General features: G+C 44.9%; 1 protein-coding gene across 1 annotated transcript; it reads left to right on the top strand.

Annotated features, from left to right (window-relative positions):
* LOC102180116 (olfactory receptor 10H1-like) lies at positions 8,135–9,102 on the top strand. Its single transcript, XM_013964929.2, has one exon. It carries the CDS (start codon positions 8,170–8,172, stop codon positions 9,100–9,102), a length of 933 nt encoding a protein of 310 aa, XP_013820383.2. The 5' UTR covers positions 8,135–8,169.

Raw genomic sequence — 20,392 nt, 5'->3', positions numbered from 1 at the left:
TCCATGTAACTGCCACAAAACATTGAGCAGAGTTCCCCATGCTATACAGTAGGATCTTGTTGGTTATACATTTTAAATATAGCAGCGTGCACATGTCGACCCCAAACACCCTTCTCCCTATCCTTCCCCTCGGCAGCCATAAGTTCATTCTTTAAGCCTGTGAGTCTGTTTTTGTTTTGTAAACAAGTTCATTAAATAAAGTACTTTTAAACAGAAACAGATATGATACAAATTATGTGTTGATCCATTGGCAAAAATGTTGTAATCAGAGGCTCACTGGAACCCAATCCTGTTTTCCCCCTGAGAGCTTTGGCTAAGTATTCATCTACTCAGGGTTTGCGGTCATTTTATAGAACATCAGTTCAGTTCAGTTCAGTTCAGTCTCTCAGTCGTGTCTGACTCTTTGTGACCCCATGAATCGTAGCACGTCAGGCCTCCCTGTCCATCACCAACTCCTGGAGTTCACTCAGACTCACGTCCATCGAGTCAGTGATGCCATCCAGCCATCTCATCCTCTGTCGTCCCCTTCTCCTCCTACCCTCAATCCCTCCCAGCATCAGAGTCTTTTCCAGTGAGTCAACTCTTCACATGAGGTGGCCAAAGTACTGGAGTTTCAGCTTCAGCATCATTCCTTCCAATGAACACCCAGGGCTGATCTCCTTCAGAATGGACTGGTTGGATCTCCTTGCAGTCCAAGGGACTCTCAAGAGTCTTCTCCAACAACACAGTTCAAAAGCATCAATTCTTCAGCGTTCAGCCTTCTTCACAGTCCAACTTTCACATCCATACATGACCATTGGAAAACCCATAGCCTTGACTAGATGGACCTTTGTTGGCAAAGTAATGTCTCTGCTTTTGAATATACTATCTAGGTTGGTCATAACTTTTCTTCCAAGGAGTAAGCGTCTTTTAATTTCATGGCTGCAGTCACCATCTGCAGTGATTTTGGAGCCCCCAAAATAAAGTCTGACACTGTTTCCAGTGTTTCCCCATCTATTTCCCATAAAGTGATGGGACCAGATGCCATGATCTTCATTTTCTGAATGTTGAGCTTTAAGCCAACTTTTTCACTCTCCTCTTTCACTTTCATCAAGAGGATTTTAGTTCCTCTTCACTTTCTGCCACAAGGGTGGTGTCATCTGCATATCTGAGGTTATTGATATTTCTCTTGGCAATCTTGATTCCAGCTTGTGTTTCCTCCAGTCCAGCATTTCTCATGATGTACTCTGCATAGAAGTTAAATAAGCAGGGTGACAATACACAGCCTTGACGTACTCTTTTCCCTATTTGGAACCAGTCTGTCGTTCCATGTCCAGTTCTAACTGTTGCTTCCTGACATACCTACTGTGGAAATAATCTGTCTGCCAATGCGGGAGACGTAAAACACATGGGTTCAATCCCTGGGTCAGGAAGATCCCCTGGAAGAGGGCATGGCAACCCTCTCCAATATTCTTGCCTGGAGAATCCCATGGACAGAGGAGCCTGGAGGGTTAGAGTCCATAAGGTTGCAAAGACTTGGACACAACTGAAGTGACTTAGCATGCACACACACACCATGAATGAGGAGAATCAACCGCATTTCCAAACAAATAAGAGAAAGGAAAAACGGTGCATTCATTCTCCAAGCTGAGAACACCATGTAGTTAGACTGATGAGACCAAATTGACGAGGAAGTTTTCAAAGTATTGATTTGGTCCTGCTTATGTGAATGTATGTGATGTGCCCTGAGAATGCAATTCTTAGGTCTACAATTATGGAGAAAGTAAATGATTTACCTCCTGAAATCACCACTGCATTCACACTGAGGCCAAAGTCTGAACTCAGTGGATTTCTGAGGACTTTGGCTCCAGCCCTCTCCATTGATTTTACCATAAATTTTCCTAGAACTGCACTGTGGTCTAAGGAGTTGTTTTTGTTTATTCTTGGCTGTACTGGGTGTTCACTGTGGTATGTGGTCTTTCTGTAGCTGTGGCGAGTAGGGGCTACTCTCCAGTTGCAGTGGATGGGCTTTTCATTGCTGTGGCTTCTCTTGTTGTAGAGCTTGGGCCCTAGGGCACAGGGGCTTCAGTTGCAGCTCACAGGCTCCAGAATGCAGGCTTAGTAGTTGTGACACCCAGACTTAGCTGTCTCTCAGCATGTGAACCTTCCCAGATCACACCCGTGTCCCCTGCTTTGCAAGGTGAATTCTTAAACACTGGACCACCAAGGAAATTCATTATTCTGTTATTAAAAAGAATGAAGCACCGATGCATGCTACATGACAGATGACTCTCAAAAATATTATGCTGAGTGAAAAAGCCAGACCCCTATATTGTATGATGCTGTTTATATGAGATGTTCAGATCAGGCAGATCCACAGGGACAGAGAGCAGATAAGTGGTTGCCGGGGGCTGGGGAGAGGAGGACTGCTAATGGGATAGTGTCTTCCATTTGGGGGGTGATGAAAATATTCTAGAACTAGACAGAGATGATGGTTAAATAGCACTGAGCATGCACTACACGCCATCAAATTGTTCTCCTTAAAGCAGGTAATTTTAAGTTATGTGAATTTCACCTTGAAAATAAAACAAAGCCAAAAAGAGCTTAAAAATAAATAAAATCATGACAGTACTCTTATTTTATGGGTTTGTGTTTGTTCTAATGTCTCACGCACACAAAGGTCTGTAAAGATGCCCATCATAGTCATCATTGTGACCGCATGGCTGGCCATTGCATGACTTCTTATTTGTAGCATCTCAGTCATAAGAAGAAGAAAGATATTTGTTTATTGATTTAAAAAAATTTTAAAGGACACTGAATTGGGCACATGATATGAATGGAGGAGAAATAGAGTAGAAAGGCACACACGGAAGCTCCCTCAGCCCCAGTAGGTGAGGTCAGAACTGCTCTCCTGCCAAAGCCAGGAGCCAGGGCTACAGATCCCAGATTTGTAGAGCATTAGACTCTGCTCAAGCCGCTGAGATGCTAAGGTAATTGACCCACCCTTGACAGGCAGGGAGGGAGGGAAAGTGAAGACAGTCTCCCTGAGGTTGCCTGATGACTCCCAGGGTCTCCAGGGGTCCCAGCATCTCTGTACCAGAGGGCAGATGAAGGGACAGTGGGACCACAGGGGGAGATGGCAGCAGGCAGGGAGCAGAGGCAGCATAAATAATGGAGGTGAGGCTCAGTAAACCCCCCACCTGACTACTCAGGGTGGCAGTTTCCTTGCCTTGCAGCCCTCGCTCATACAGCCTTTGCCTGCAGGAGAACAGCAAACCAGAGCCTCCAGCTGGAGTGAGACAGAAGCAGGTGCAGAGCTTGGAGTCCCAAGTGAGTCACCTTCCCTCCCTCCCATTTGACCAGGAGAGACCTGAGGAACCAGCAATCACAAACTCAGAGAAGGTACACTGCTTACAAAACCCTTTGTGTAATTTAAATCTGTTGGGTGGAAAGTGAAGTCAGGGCTCCACTTCTTGGCTTCAAAGTAATGTGACGATTGCTTTGCAGGACAGGTGAGGAAACAGAGGTGCTGTGATAAGATACACCACTCTACCCAAAACACTCGTCTGACTTTTACCCACTCTCCCCTCTCTGTTCTGGCCAAAAGCCAATGGTGAATTGATTGCAGGGAGGCAGAGAAAAGAGACAAACTGATTTAAGATCCTGCCACCCCCTGTGATTGTAAAGTATTAGGGAGGCACCAGGGTGGACAGGTGCTGTGATGGTAAGGAGTCAAGGATGAAAATAGGGAGGATAAAGGGAGGCAGCAGGTGGCTGAGATGGGAAGGAGGGGATGCAGAGAGGGGAACACAAACAGCTTTGTGAGCAGAGAGAGCCAGGATGGGGGGCAGACAGGTAAGGCAAGTGGGATGTAACACAGACCTAGCCTGTGGTTCTCCACCAGGGGCGGTTCTCCTCCCCAGAGGACCCTGTGCAATGCCTGAGATGCCTCTGATTGTCACAGCTGGAGATGCTACTGGTATCTAGAGAGTGACAGGGATGCTGCTCAACATCTTCTAATGCCCAGGGCAGCCCCCAACCATGGAGAATGATCAGCCCCTCATGTTCCTGATGCTAAGTTGGAAAACCCTGCTGCAGTGGTACATGTAGACAGGGTTTGTGCACAGGTGGGTTTGACCTCTGAGTTCTGAGGGGGGACTGGCCCCTCTGTGAGTTCTTTTAAGTGCCGGGTCACACTCCTTCTCTGGGGCTCTTCAGTTTAATTGCCGAGGAGCCCCTAAGTGTTTTCCTAGTGGATCAATGCCAAGAGATGTCAGTCCACCTCTCTGCCATCCTGAACTCAAACCCTTCAGGGTCCTAAGGCTTTTGTTTTGCTTTAAAAAATTAAGAGACTTTACTTCTCGGAGCAGTTTTAGGTTCACAGAACATTGAGCAGATGGTGCAGAGGATTTCCACATACCCTCACTCCCCCTGAACTCCGTTTCCCCTGTTGCTAACATCCGGCATTAGTAAGTGACTGGGTTACAGTTGCTGAACCAGTAGTGACACATTATTAATAACCAAAGCCCACAGTTTACCTTAGGGTTCACTCTTGGTGCTGTTCAGCCTGTGAGTTTTGACAAAGGGGAAACGTCATATTCACCATAGTATCATACAGAATTGTTTCATCAGCTTAAAAAAAATGGAGTTCCACCTAATGGAACTGGAGTTTCATTCCTTCCTCTCTCCTCCTGAGTCCCTGACAACCACCAATCTCTACTGTCTATACAGCTTCCAAGAATGAAGAGAAACCATCTTAGCTGTGTTCTGTATCCCTGCCATCCCAGAAGGTGTATATTAAGTCGTGGGCCACCTCCCCAGGATGTGGTGAGCTCTTCTCTTCTTATAGTTCCTCTCTTTCTACCTTTATGACTATGGATCTTAATTAATAAACAGAGGGAGTCTGTGGATGGTCTGGTACGGTGAAGCTAAATACTCCCCGGTCCTGGGGAGTAGCTCTAACATTCATTAGCAGCCACCAGTAAGTGATAAGTATAATGGAGAAGTGAGCAGAAGACAGGTTTTGGGGTCATTCAGATGTCGGCTCAGATCCAGGCTCCCCCACTCAGGAGCCCTGGTCCCTTGGCAAAGCTATGTATCCTCTGTGGATACAGCTGCCACTTCTGTGAAGTGAAAGTTAGTCACACAGTTGTGTCTGACTCTTTGCAATCCCATGGACTATAACCTGCCAGGCTCCTCTGTCCATGGAATTCTCCAGGCAAGAATACTGGAGTGGGTTGTCATTTCCTTCTCCAGGGGATCTTCCCGACCCAGGGACTGAACCTGGGTCTCCTGCATTGCAGGCAGATTCTTTACCAACTGAACCACTTCTGTAAAACAGGGATCAAAGCAGGTGCCTCATAGTATTAGGATAATGGTTTAATAAGACACACATGAGCACAGGTGCCAACATCCCATAAAGAGTAGCTAGTCTCAGCAATAACTCAAAATCCAGTGCCAGAGACACTTGAATCTCTAAGACAACACATTATAATGATGGCCATGAAAAAGTTAGAAGCAAGGATTTTACGATTCACTCAGGAGTTGTTTTGGAAGCACCCAGGAATGAATGACTAGATCTGTTTTGGAAAGAGATGCCCAGGAAGGCTATGCAGAGAAGGTGACACTTAAGCTGAGTCTTAAAAATGAACAGGTGTTGGTCAGTTGGAGAAGGAGAAGAACCTCATTTTGGCAGAAAGAGTGGTTAAGGAATTACAACTGTGCTCTCTAGATCATTGGTTCTCAACTTGGGATGACTTTGCCTGCTTCCCCATGGGAACACTGGCAATGTCTGGAGATAATTTTGGTTGTCACTCCTGAGCGGGGCTACTGGCATCCAGCTGGTGGAGGTCAGGGATGCTGCTAAACACCTCATAGTGCACAGGAGAGCCCCCCCAAAGCAATGGGTGATCTGGCACCAAATATTGAGAAATCTTGCACTAGCTGTTGGAGAGCTTCAGAAAGTTGAGAGCACAGCCCACATGATCCCAGTCTCATCCATTCAGTCTCTGATTGGAGGCTCTTGTTTCTAATCATTGACCTTGACCCACCCATTCTGTGATCTCAGAGTATCAGGACTGAGTGGGACTGTTACAGCTACCATCCTGGGGGCATACAGCAGGTGCTGACCCAAAATTGAGGGGAAGATGCAAAGGACTCCAAGGAAGGGAGGCTGAGAAACCCTGGAAACCAGGGATGTTTGGGAGAATGCAGCCTCCATTCACCCAAGTGTCTGGTTCCCCCAGTTTGGGTTGCTCTCAGACCGTCAGGGTTTCATCTAGGACATGAGCCCATTGAATAGAGCATTCATTGCATTTTCCCTTCTTCATTTTGGTAAAATACACATAACATAAAACTTACCATGTCTCCATTTTATAGCATACAATTCAGTGGTATCTAGTACATTGACAGTATTGTGCAACCACCTCCTGTAACTAGTTTCAGAATCTTCTCAGCACCCACAAAGGAAACTCCATATCCATTAGCAGTCACTTTCCATTCTGCCCTTCCTGCAGCCCCTGGCAACCACTGGTATGTTTTAAACTCCTACATAAAGGTTCAAAGCAACACTATTTACAAGACTGCAAAAATGAAAGCAATCTAAATGCCCATCAGTGGGCGAATGGGCAGAAAAAATCTTGTTTATCCATGCGTGCATGCATGTTACGTCACTTCAGTCGTGTCTGACTCTTTGTGACCCCATGCACTGTAGACCGCCAGGTTCTTCTGTCTATGGGATTCTCCAGGCAAGAATACTGGAGTGGGTTGCCATGCCCTTCTCCATGTTTATCCATAAAGGGATATTATTTGGCCTTAAAAAAGAATGAAGTTTTCATACATGCTGCAACATGGATGAATCTCTAAAACAACATGGTGAGTAAAAGACACCAGATCCCAAAGCCCACATAATGTATGCTTGCATTTAGATGACTTGCCTAGAGCAGGCAAATCTATAGACACATAAAGTAGATTAGTGGTTTACTGCCTTTTAAACTTGACATTCCTAATTTTAAAAGATCATGTAAAAACAAGCAAGTTATTTATAAAGAGACATTGAAAGCTCATTAAACTGAAGTTTTACTGAGCACAGACCAGGTACATTTTCTCATTTAATATAGATAGCTCCTATTGTTTTCCAGATCACAGTTCAAGAATAATTCATTTAACTCTCATAATAGCTCTTTGAGACAGATGGAGAGAAATGGAGGTGCAAATAGGTGAGGAAATTGCTCAGTTTCACACAGTGTGGGTAGAGCAGGGATTTGAAGTCTATCAACCGACTCTCTCATCCGTTTGTCAGATGACTATGTTGCATTGCCTCAGAACACATACATGGTCCTCATGGAATCAGGAAAACAACAAGAACATTATTTCTACACAGTGTCTTGCCTCAGGTGCCTTGCACGGATAACTCCGGAGGAAGAATCTGATTGGTGCATGTTAAGTTAAAGAAGCTCACTGGTCCCAAGTGTTGTAGCCATGTGGTAGGGATCCTGTGGTGTCTGAAGCTCTGGGAAGAACAGGATTTATCAGAAGGGAGCAGAAGGGCAGAGCAGCAGGGGAAGGAAGCTCTGGTGAAGGAACATTTTGATTTTTGGAGGCAAACTGCTGCTGCTGCTGCTGCTAAGTCGCTTCAGTCGTGTGCGACTCTGTGCGACCCCATAGACGGAAGCGCACCAGGCTCCCCCGTCCCTGGGATTCTCCAGGCAAGAGTACTGGAGGAGGTTGCCATTTCCTTCTCCAGTGCTTGAAAGTGAAGTTGCTTAGTCGTATCTGACTCAGCGATCCCATGGACTGCAGCTTATCAGGCTCCTCCGTCCATGGGATTTTCCAGGCAAGAGTACTGGAGTGGGGTGCCATTGGGGATAGAAAGGTAGCAACTTTGGGGACAGCCAGTCACGGGTTCTGCCATTTTGAAAGCTTTACCATAAACAAGTTTCTTAGACTGTTTCCAATTTTCTCAATGGGTAGTCTCAAGATACTCAAGAGAATGATCAAAACAGCACCTCCCCCACTACACTGATGAGAAGATTAAACTGTAGGAGGCCCAGAGTAGGAACTCAGCCAATGTCATTTGTCATTTATCAGGAGCAGCCCCTGGGGCAGAGCCAGGAGTGATGGAAGCTGACAACCTCCCTCCATCCAGTAGCTGACCTCTCCACATCACATGTTACTTCAGGTACAGTCTCCATGCAGGAAGCCAACTTCTCAGCAGTGACTGAATTCATCCTCATTGGCTTCTCCACCTTCCCCCACCTTCAGCTGATGTTCTTCCTGCTCTTCCTGCTGATGTACCTGTTCACGCTGCTGGGGAACCTGCTCATCATGGCCACCGTCTGGAGCGAGCGCGGCCTCCACACCCCCATGTACCTCTTCCTGTGCACCCTCTCCACCTCCGAGGTCCTCTACACCTTCGCCATCATCCCGCGCATGCTGGCCGACCTGCTCTCCACCGACCGCTCCATCTCCTTCAGGGCCTGTGCCAGCCAGATGTTCTTCTCCTTCACGCCCGGCTTCACCCACTCCTTCCTGCTCACTGTCATGGGCTACGACCGCTACGTGGCCATCTGCCACCCCCTGCGCTACAACGTGCTCATGAGCCCCCGGGGCTGCGCCTGCCTGGTGGCCTGGTCCTGGGCTGGAGGCTTAGTTGTTGGGCTAGTGGTGACATCTTCCATTTTCCAACTCACTTTCTGTGGGTCTAATGAGATTCGCTATTTTGGCTGCCATGTGCTGCCTCTCTTCAAGTTGGCCTGTGGGGACAACGTCTCTACCGTGGCCATGGGCGTGGGCCTGGTGTGTATCGCCGCCCTGCTGGGCTGTGGTCTCCTCATCCTCTTGTCTTACGCCTTCATCGTGGCCGCCATCTTGAGGATCCCTTCAGCCGAGGGCTGGCACAAAGCCTTCTCCACGTGTGCGTCCCACCTCACGGTGGTGGTCGTGCACTACGGCTTTGCCTCTGTCATCTACCTCAAGCCCAAGGGTCCCCAGTCTCTGGAAGGAGACACGCTGATGGGCATCACCTACACGGTCCTCACTCCCTTCCTGAGCCCCATCGTCTTCAGTCTCAGGAACAAGGAGCTGAAGGAAGCCGTGAAGAAGACCTTCCTCAGCAAGCTCTAGCCAGAAAAAAAAAATGAGATGATCTGGGAGGAATTTCTTGGAACTGACTAAATTGGATTATCTGATGCTACCATCAGAGATGGCACCTGTAAGCATGTAGTAACCTGTGTTTGTCTGATGCTTTATGGTTTACAAGGACATTTGTAGGCTATATCTATGTGTTTGCAAAAATGGTTAAACAGTGTCATGCATATATGCAGGGTGGAAAGATGTATGAGATGATAATACACAGAAAGTCAGATTCATTGATTTCTTATCTGTTGCAGAGCACTTTGTCAGGTACCATTAACTTGGAATTTGTTCTTCTCCTGTGAGAAAGCAGGGTGGTGTAATTACTCCCATCACCATAAACCCATAGTGCCAAGAGAAATGGAAGATGTCAGGTCTCCACCTTCTTGTAGGCAGCAACAGGTAGCTACATCACAAATATTTTGAGACTACGGCAGACTAAACCAGATTGCAGCAGAGCACTCTAAATTTCAGCGTTGGTGATCTGTGCAGTTGCAGTTAGCAATGATAATATTCAGGTGGCGCTAGTGGTAAAGAATCCGCCCACAATGCAGGAGACACAGGAAACTCAGGTTCGATGGATCCCTAGGTGGGGAAGATCCCCTGGAGGAGGAAATGGCAACCACTCCAGCATTCTAGCCTGGAAAATTTCATGGACAGAGGAGCCTGGCAGGCTATAGTCGATGGAGGGTTGCAAAGGGTTGGACTTGATGACTGAGCATCAACCCACCACCAATGTGCAGATTCAGAAAAAGTTGAGGAAATCTCCATGTTTCAAGTGTGAATCTCAAGCAGCTGCAGAGAGACAGAGAAGTCTGTATAATTAGTTCAAGGGAAAAAGTCCCATCGTGAGAAATTGCCTGCCGTGGAAAGAGTGTGAAGTGGCACAGCCACCAGGGGTAGTGAGTGCAGAGCCCAAAATGAAGGTGTGTCTCGTGGTCACATCAGTTTAAATATCCCCATTTACACTAAGGGGGATTTAAGGTGATTCTTGAGAGTCCCTTGGACAGCAAGGAGATGAAACCAGTCAATCCTACAGGAAATCAATCCTGAATATTCATTGGAAGGAATGATGCTGAAGCTTGAAGCTCCAATACTTTCACCACGTGATGTGAAGAGCTGACTCACTGAAAAATACTCTCATGCTGGGAAGGATTGAAGGCAAAAGGAGAAGGGGATAGCAGAGGATGAGATGGTTGGATTGCATCACTGACTCAATGGACATCAATTTGAGGAAACTCCAGGAGACAGTGGAAGACAGAGGGGCTTGGTGTGCTGCAGTCCATAGGGTCACAAAGAGTTGGACACGACTTAGCGACTGAACACCAGGAACATCCTTCCCACCTCCATGTCTGCTCATCCGTTCTCTACATCTGCTTCTCTATTCCTGCCCCGCAAATAGGGTCATCTGTACCATTTTCCTGGAGTCTACATATATGTATTAATATGCAAGGTTTTTCTTTCTGACTTACTTCGCTCTGTGTGCTAGACTCTCGCTCCAATCAAGTCTTTACAAATGACTCAATTTTGTTCCTTTTTATGACTGAGTAATGCTGCAGCATGAGTCCCAGTAAAGCCTTGCTTGAATTTTTTGTCTGACCTCTTCTCAGTTTCTGATGACCCACTCCAGTATTCTTGGGTTTCCTTTGTGGCTCAGCTGGTAAAGAATCCGCCTGCAATGCAGGAGACCTGAGTTTGATCCCTGGGTTGGGAAGATCCCCTGAAGAAGGGAAAGGCTACCCATTCCAGTATTCTGGCCTGGAATTCCATGGGGTCACAAAAGAGTCAGACGTGACTGAATGAATTTCAATTCAATGAGTCCAAGAACCTGGATTGGTAACAACCGGTAGGTGAACAAGATAGTGCTTATTACAGCATAGTGGTTATAGGCAGTAATATTATTATAAACTTCAGAGTTGTTGAAACACTATTCCCACTACACACACAAAAAGAGACAATTATGTGATACAGTAGAGGCGTTATTAGCAAACACTACAGTGTTTTGCTGAAAGGCTTCACTTTCGTCTCAGGTTCAAAGGATTTGTTAATAAAATAAGCCACTCTCATATACAAATAAATAATATAAATATTTCTTAGAGAATTATCTTGCTAACTTTCGAAAAGAGAAACAGAAAGACCAGAGAATCACCAAATTGGGTTCTGACCAACATCCAGACTTAAATAGCGCTGGGAAGCCCTGTGTCACAGCACATTTGGAATCCCAGCTGGGAAAGGGTCCAGGCAGCGTGTCTGCTCCTTGGGTGAGATTTCCAAGACTGCAGTTGTGGTGGTGGTGGTGTGGGGTGGTTTCCTGCTTATAATCCCAGGGTAGTCAGAAATGGATATTATCATCAATCTGTGACCAAATTAAGGTTCTGGTTTCATGTTAATGCTGTTTGTTTTGTTGTGTAAAACTTGTGAAGTTGCCAAGCCTAGGGCTTGGTTGGCCAGGCCCCCTCCAAGGGCTCAACAACCTCAAGATTTCTCCCTCATCTTATCTAGGGTGCTGAAAGTCTTGCACTCACAGCAGACTCAACATCATCACCATCACTCCCAGTCAGGGCAGTGTCCAGGCAGGTTAGAAGCAAGGTCAGAAGCCTGCTCTGCTTTGTCTCTGAAGCCTAAACAAGACTATTCGTTTAATTTCCGTGAGAAGTGGTAACCATATTGCGATATATAAATAGATCAAATCAGCACACTGTATACCTTAAACTTACACAATGTTATACATTAATTATATCTCAATTTCTTTTGCAGTGTAGTTTGTTAACAATGTTGTATTCATTTCTGATGTGCAGCAAAGGGATTCAGTTATACATACACATGTACCAATTTTTTCTGAAGCTATTTTCCCATTTAGATTGTTACATAATGCCTCTCAATTTTTAAAAAGCTTCCTTGATGTATTTAAATGATTTCCAAATATGAATTTATGCTTTTTTGTTTTAATTTATTTTATTGGATGAAAATTTTTTACAATATTGTGATGGCTTTTGCCATACATCAACATGAATCAGCCATAGGCATACATGTGTCCCTTCCCTCCTGAACACCAGGGGCTCCCATCTCCACCCCCCATCCAATGAATAAGAAAGTTGTGCTACATATACACAATGGAATATTACTTTGCTATAAAAAGAATGCATTTGAGTCAGTCCTAATGAGGTGGATGAACCTAGAGCCTTTTATACAGAGTGAAGTAAGTTAGAAAGAGATTGACAAATATCATATATTAATGCATATATATGGAATCTAGAAAGATGGTACCAATGATCCTATGTTCAGGGCAGTGAAGGGGACACAGGCATAAAGAACAGACTTGTGGATAAGTGGGAGGAGAGGGTGGGATGGTTTGAGAGAATGGCATTGAAACATGTACATTACCATATGTAAAATAGATAGCCAGTGGGAGTTTGATGTATGCATTTATTTAAAAATAACTCTTTATAATACTTAATGAACACTAGTTATGGTGATTCTGTTATACACAGCAAAAAGTATAATTAAAAAACACAAGGAATTGATTAGACAAAGTAGCCAAAGTTAAAGGAAAAGAAAATATGTGTATTTATGTTTAGGTTGATGGGCTTCCCTGGTAGCTCAGCTGGTAAAAATCCGCCTGCAATGCAGGAGACCCTGGTTTGACTCCTGAGTTGGGAAGATCCCCTGGAGAAGGGATAGGCTACTCACTTCAGTATTCTTGGTCTTCCCTGGTGGCTCAGACAGTAAAGAATCCGCCTGCAATGTGGGAGACCTGGGTTGGGTAGGAGGAGGGCCCAACTGGAGGTGGGCATGACAACCCACTCCAGTATTCTTCCCTGGAGAATCCCTTAGAGGAGCCTGGCAGCCTGTAGTCCCCAGGGTTGCACAAAGTTGGATGTGACTGCGTGACTAAGCTCACACACGTTTAAGTTGAATAGTAAACTATACCTCATTTGTCCTAAAGTTGAATTCAGTCCTTCTTTGTAAGGTGAGCAGTAAAAACCTCTCATGTTAACATGAAGTGTGAGGATGTGGAAACAAGTGCAGTCAAAACTGGGGAACCCTGAGCAGCCTCCTTTGCAGAATATACGGCAGGTTTCCTGTTATTCTTCACATGTGTTACCTCATTACATATGCGAATGAGGCTCACAAAGAGGGATCAGGGCAGATAAACTCATACCCACTCCATCTGATAGAGGGGAGACTGAGGCTCAGAATGGTCATATGACTCATCCAAGGTCACTCACCTTAGGCTTCCAATGTTTGTCTTTCCATCCAACCCTTTACACATCACTTTCCTGCAATATGATGGATCCACCTCTTAGAATGGGCTTCCCGGGTGGCATTAATGGTAAAGAATTTGTCTGCCAACAGAGATGCAAGAGACGTGGGTTTGACCCCTGGGTTGAGAAGATGCCCTGAAGAAGGAAATGGCAACCACCTCCAGTATCCTTGTCTGGAAAAGTCCACGGGCACAGGAGCATGGAGGGCTACAGTCCATGGGAGTGCAAAGAGTGGCACATGACTGAAGCACTCATGCAACCTTCACACTTAGAGAAAAGTTGAAATAATAGAGTTGCTGTGTGGTAAAGAATCTGCTTGCAATACTGGAGACCAGGGTTCAATCCCTGGGTCAGGAAGATCCCCTGGAGGAGGGAATGGCAACCCACTCCAGTATTCTTGCCTGGAGAATCCCATGGACAGAGGAGCCTGGTGGGCTGGTGTCCATAGGGTTGCAGATTGAGACATGATGGAAGCTACTTAACACACACACATGCACCTCTTGGGATGGCTCAGAGAGTTAAATAACATCCTCTATGTAGGGCAACTGATCGCAATTGGCACGCAGTAAGGACCCAGTAAATGCCAGCTTTCAAAGAGCTATTTAATAGTTACCTATGGCCTTCTTTGTCTCAACTCTTGTGCTAGTTTTGAGAGTACAGATCTGTTGCTAGTCTCTCTCTTTGAAGAGTTTCCATGGTGCTTAGTGGCAAGACACACAGAGAAATGTCAGCGCTCTCACCAAGACATGGACTAGGTTCTAGTGTTAGTTAGTGTGTTAGTCACTCAGTCGTGTTTGACTCTGCGAGCCCATGGACTGCAGCCAGCCAGACTCCTCTGTCTGTGGAATTCTCCAGACAAGGATACTGGAGTGGGTTGCCCTTCCCTTTTCCAAGGGATCTTCCCAACCATTTCTTCTTCCAGGGAATCTTCCTGACCCAGGGACCAAACGCTGGTCTCCTGCATTGCAGGCAGATTCTTTACTCTCTGAGTCACCAGGGAAGCCCAGACCAGGTGCTAAGGGCCATCAAAAGGAGTGTGACTCTGCAGCTTGGGAGCATCAGCCAGGTTGTCCTTCATTCCTGTACTCCAACAGCTCTCACTAGTTGACCCCTTCAAAGGACACTTGGGACTTTTTGGAGACATTTTTGATTGTTACAACTGGAGGAGGGGGAGATGTGCTATAATGTCCAGTGGGTCAAGGCCAGGGATAAAAAATAGTCACAAACTAAAAGTTGAGACTTAGGTTTTATTTGGTGGAAGACGCTTGCTCCTTGGAAGAAAAGCTATGACAGACCTAGACAACATATTAAAAAGCAGAGAGATTACTTTACTGACAAAGGTCCATCTAGTCAAAGCTATGGTTTTTCCAGTAGTTATGTATGGATGTGAGAGTGGGACTATAAAGAAAGCTGAGTGCCGAAGAATAGATGCTTTTGAATTGTGGTGCTGGAGAAAACTCTTGAGATTCCCTTGGACTGTAAGGAGGTCCAACCAGTCCATCCTAAAGGAAATCAGTTGTGAATATTCATTAGAAGGGCTGATGCTGAAGCTGAAACTCCAATACTTTGGCCACCTGATGTGAAGAACTGACTCATTGGAAAAGACCCTGATGCTGGGAAAGATTGAAGGCAGGAGGAGAAGGGGATTATAAAGGATGAGATGGTTGGATGGCATTACTGACTGGATGGACATGAGTTTGAGAAAGCTCCGGGAGTTGGTCATGGACAGGGAAGCCTGGCGTGTTGCCGTCCATGGAGTCACAAAGATTCGGTCACAACTGAGTGACTGAATTGAATTGAATGAAGCCCAGGAGGCAGCATCTCAAGTGGCCTTGAGCAAATGACTCAGTGGAGGTGAGGGGAGGAAACAGGTTATATAGGTTATATAGAAGTTTTGTTAACAAGGGCAGGTAGTCTGAACATCAAAAGATTATTGTTAATTAAAGAAAACCAAATATCCCAAGTAAAGGAATTCAGGGCTTTTCTGTGTGTGGGAAGATACAAGAATCTGGGCTCACTGAAATCTTTCCCTTCATAGGCACCTCACCTATCCCGGGCCAGTTTCCTGTGTTTTTCACATTCCTGAACGTCCTTGGGGCTCACTGTTGTTGTTTTTCAGTGACTAAGTCGTGTCTGACTCTTTGTGACCCCATGAACTGCAGCACACCAGGCTTTCTTGTCTTTTACTATCTGCCAGAGTCTGCTCAAACTCATGTCCATTGGGTTGGTGATGCCATCCAAATATCTCATCCTCTGTCTCCCCATTCTTCTCCTGCTCTCAATCTTTCCCAGCATCAGGGTATTTTCCAATGAGTTGGCTATTTGTGTCAGGTGGCCAAAGTACTAGAGCTTCAGCTTTAGCATCAGTCCTTCCAATGATTATTCAGGGTTGATTTCTTTTAGGATTGACTGGTTTGATCCTCTTTCTGTCCAAGGGACTCTCAAGAGTCTTCTCCAGCATCACAACTAGAAAGCGTTAGTTCTTCAGCACTCAGCCTTCTTTGTGACCCAGCTCTCACATCTTTACATATGAGTTCCTACAGGGCTCACTGTAGGGAATGGGTATAGTCTGATGGCTGCCAGAAGGTATTTTTCTCCTTCCAAAATGTCTTTAGGGCTCACCAACTTACATTGGAGGGCTGCAATTGCCAATGACTGTGACCTCCTTGTTTACTGATATGGCAGGAAATAGTCCATCTCTCATAGAGAATAGACCCCACTGCAAAGATGAGCCAGCTTCAGATGTCAGCAGTGCCAAGGATGATAAACTCTGCAGTATTTACTTAAAAAGTGCTTCCCAGGTGGCTCAGTGGTAAAGAATCCACCTGCCAATGCAGGAGACATGGTTCAGTTCCAGAGCTGGAAACATCCCCTGGAGGAGGAAATGGCCTACTTCCATATTCTTGCCTGGGAAATCCCATTGACAGAGGAGCCTGGCAGGCTACAGTCCACGGGGTCTCAAAGAGTCAGACACGACTGAAGTGACTTAGCACACACACAAGGGGAAGTCTAGTAGGATTAGGACTAGGTGCAAGCAAATCCCCTTGACAACTAAATTTAAGGGACCATCACACAATTCAGTGACCAAGAAAAATCACATTTCATGCAATATTTTAAAAAATCAAAATTAATGCAAAAAATTCACAACGAACAGAGTATCAGCATTTTAAATAAAGATGGGCTACAACTCTGCACTTTCATCAACCTGTCTAAATCTTCTTGCTCTGATCCAGCCCTTGGGGTCTAGAGTATGACTCTTAATTCTATGTACATTCACTAAGTTCAACTTCTTTGGATGTTTTTTGTTGGTAAATTAAATTAATACCACGTAAAAATTAATAGATTTGTAAAGCAAGTAATACAAAATACAGTAAAGGAGTAAAAATACAGTTTATTAAATTTCAGAATGCAATGACATTAGTCAAACTAGAATGAGTTGATTTTCTTCTTTAGTGATCCCAGGGAAGCACACTGGCCCTTCTTGGATATAATTCAGAAGTCACTTATGCTGTCAATTCTCTCATATTCACATAGTCTGATTCTTACCCATTTCCCAGGATGATCCGTGTGTTCTAAGATGTCTCCAGATTTGTGATCAGTCATGGAGCGCTGGCTATACCCTGGGGCTTGTGCTAGCCACTTAATCATCCATTGTACATAACATTTTCAAAAGAGGCAGTCCTTACCATTTGGGACTTCTTCACAATTTATAGTAGAGACAGAGGATGTTTCCAAATATTGCTAATGAACTAACACAAATCTTTCAATACAACCCAGGAGCCTGACTTTATAAAAGGAGTCAAAATTATTTTTAGCTCAAGCAACTTCGTATTTAAACACAACACTCTTTTTATATTAATACACCTGCTAATAAAACCAAACACAAAAAGCATATAACCTGTTTCATTAAACTTAAGACTTGTCTCCCTGGGCCCCTCATATCTGGTGTTTCTTCCTAACCGCCTGAGAGCAGCATATTTTAAGCTTTGGCCTCATGTCATTGATGTCTGCTAAAGTTGGTCTCTTTTTTCCAATCTAGGTTTTCATTCCTTTCTGGAACAGACTGGCCTCTCCTCCTCATAACCCAAAGAAATGAATGCCTCTGAGCCCTAGCTCCAATTTAATGAATTCTATTTTTTCCACTTAAGGAGCAAGCAGCTGATAGAGAGTCAAGTAAGAGCTACCTCTTGCTTATAAGGTGGCTGAATAGAGGTCACTCATTTTTTGCAGGCTCAACTCTATGCTGTAGTTGTTGTTTAATTGCTAAAAGTGGTGTCCAACTCTTTGTGACCCCATGGACTGTAGCCCACCAGGCTCCTCTGCCCATGGGATTTCCTATGCAAGAGTACAGGAATGGGTTGCTAGTTCCTTCTCCAGGGGATCTTCCTGACCCAGGGATCGAACAACCCAGGTCTCCTATATTGCAGGAAGATTCTTTACTGAGCCACCTGGGAAGGAAGCCCGTGGCTTGAACAAATAGCTCAATCAATCAGATTCTCATTTTCCTCCACTCAAAAATATGGGTAATAATAGATGTGGGTGTAACATATGCGTGCATGCGTCAGTCACTCAATCGTGCTCAATTCTTTGCAACCTCACAGAGTAGCTTGCCAGGCTCCTCTGTCTGTGGGATTTATTTTTCAGGTAAGAGTATTAGAATGGGTTGCCATTTCCTCCTCCAGGGGATCTTCCTGACCCAGGGATCCAACCTGCATCTCCTGCATTGTAGGCAGATTCTTTACCTCCTGAGCCATCAGGGAAGCCCATAAATACAGGTATATATGGATTTATTTTGTGAGTTTGAGAAACTAATGCATATGAAATCCTACCACAATGTATGGCAAACTGCAAGCACTCATATATGATAGATATTCTTAAGATGATTGTTTTAAAATCTCTTCTGTCTCCAACTTGAGGTCTGGTCTCACTGCAAGTTAAAACTTTACATCCCATGGAAGGCCTCCTTCCTGATTCCTCAGTCATATCATTCTCAAACATCAGCATGGGAATCAGATAGATCTAAACTTCCCCATGAATCCGTCTGGCACTCCCCCACCCCCTACCTTTATTTTGGCTGTGTTTGGTCTTCATTGCAGCATGCAGGCTCCCTAGCTGTGGTGCATGGGCTTACTTGCCCCAGAGCATGTGGGATCTTAGTTCCCTAACCAAGGATTGAACCCACGTCCCTGCATTGGAAGGAGGACTATACCACTGGCCTACCAGTGAGGTTCCCCCCATAAGTCTTTACCAGTTGTGTGACCTCCACCCACATTTCTCATCTACATAATGGGATTATCCAAAATTAGCCTCAGACATCTGTACCTTTTTGAGATAGCACTTTACCCTTGAACATACACCCCAAAGAGAAACAACTTATACACAATCAATTTCATGAGAAATTAATATTTTACTTAATGTATGTGCAGGAAAGGGGAAAAAGAATTTTCATAATATGTCAGCTAGAAACATCCTTTTAACACATTTTCGGTTCTTACTTAAGAACTGACCCTTCTGTTCTTTTTTCTTTTCCCCTCCTTTCTCTCTCTCCCTCCTCTCATTCACTCTCTTTCTCTCTTATTTCACTCCCTCTTCCTCTCTAGTTCCCTTTCTAAATCCCTTACATTTCCTCTCTTTCTTCTTCCTCATATGCAATTAGACCTGTTACCAACAGTTTCATTCTCTCTCTCTTTCCCAGATTTGACCCCATTTCCTATTTTCAAAAAAAAAAAAAAAAATTTATGGCCTGCACTGGGTCATCACGGCTGCTTGCAGACTTTTGCTAGTTGCGGTGAGTGGGGGCTGCTCTTTACTGTGGGGCCTGGGCTTCTCACTGAGGTGGCTTCCCTCATCACGGAGCACAGGCTCTAGGTGCGTGGGCTTCGGTGGTTGTGGCCCACATCACTAGATCGCAGGCTCAGTAACTGGTCCAAGGGCTCAGTTGCCTCATGACATGTGCAATCTTTTCAGACCGGGGATGACACCCATGTCTCCTGTGTTGGCAGGTGGATTCTTCGCCACTGGACCACCAGGGAAGTCCCCCATTTCCTATTTATCCAATGTATTTTACAGATGAATTTAAAAGATTCCCATTCACTAGTTCATTCTCTTTTCCTTTCCACCCGCATTCTGACCTACTTCACTCAGCTCAGCTCAAGACAGAAAACCTCTGTTGGGTCTATCCATTCCAGAGATAGTATGGAAATGTAAATAGCAAACCATTATCTTGGAAACAAATAGTTTTCTGGTTTTACATGTGTTGTAACTAAGATGATGACAATTAAAAGACATTGGAGGGGACTTCTCTGGTGGCTCAGATGGGAAAGAATCCGCCTGCCATTCAGGAGACCAGGGTTCCATCCCTGGGTCAGGAAGATCTCCTGAAGAAGGGAATGGCAACTCACTCCAGTATTCTTGCCTAGAGAATCCCATGGACAGAGGAGCCTGAGGGCTACAGTCCATGGAGTCATAAAGATTCAGACATGACTGAGTGACTGACACTGGTGGCCCACTGGTTAAGACTTTGCCTTTCCGGTGCAGGGGCTGTGGGTTTCAACCCTGGTCAGGGGGCTAAGATCCCACACATCTTGCAGCCATAAAATCAAAACATAAAATAGAAGTAACATTGTAACAAATTGAATAAAGAGTTTTTAAATGGTCCACCTCCAAGAAAAAAAAATTTAAAAAAGACATTGGACACAGTGCTTCATACATAAAACTGCTTAGTGTTTGGGTGGCACTTACTGGGCTGGCCAAAATGCTCCTTTAGGTTTTCTGTAACTTCTTATGACCATTTTGGCTGACCCAATATTATCAGCTTCACATTAATCTTTTTATTTTTATTTTATATGAAAATCTTGTCTAGCTTGCCCATTCAAGACAATCCACCTGCATCAGTGCCCCCACACCCATCTGATGCTCCCTGTCTGCTTACAGATAGATTACAATTCTAAGGCATAGATGATGAAACAGATTTTATCACGTGAGGTATAAAAAAGAGATCATGATGGCTCAAGTTT

The sequence above is a fragment of the Capra hircus genome, chromosome 7, assembly GCF_001704415.2.
Source record: "Capra hircus breed San Clemente chromosome 7, ASM170441v1, whole genome shotgun sequence".
NCBI classification, from domain to species: Eukaryota; Metazoa; Chordata; class Mammalia; order Artiodactyla; family Bovidae; genus Capra; species Capra hircus.
This window is presented reverse-complemented; position numbering and strand designations above follow the sequence as displayed.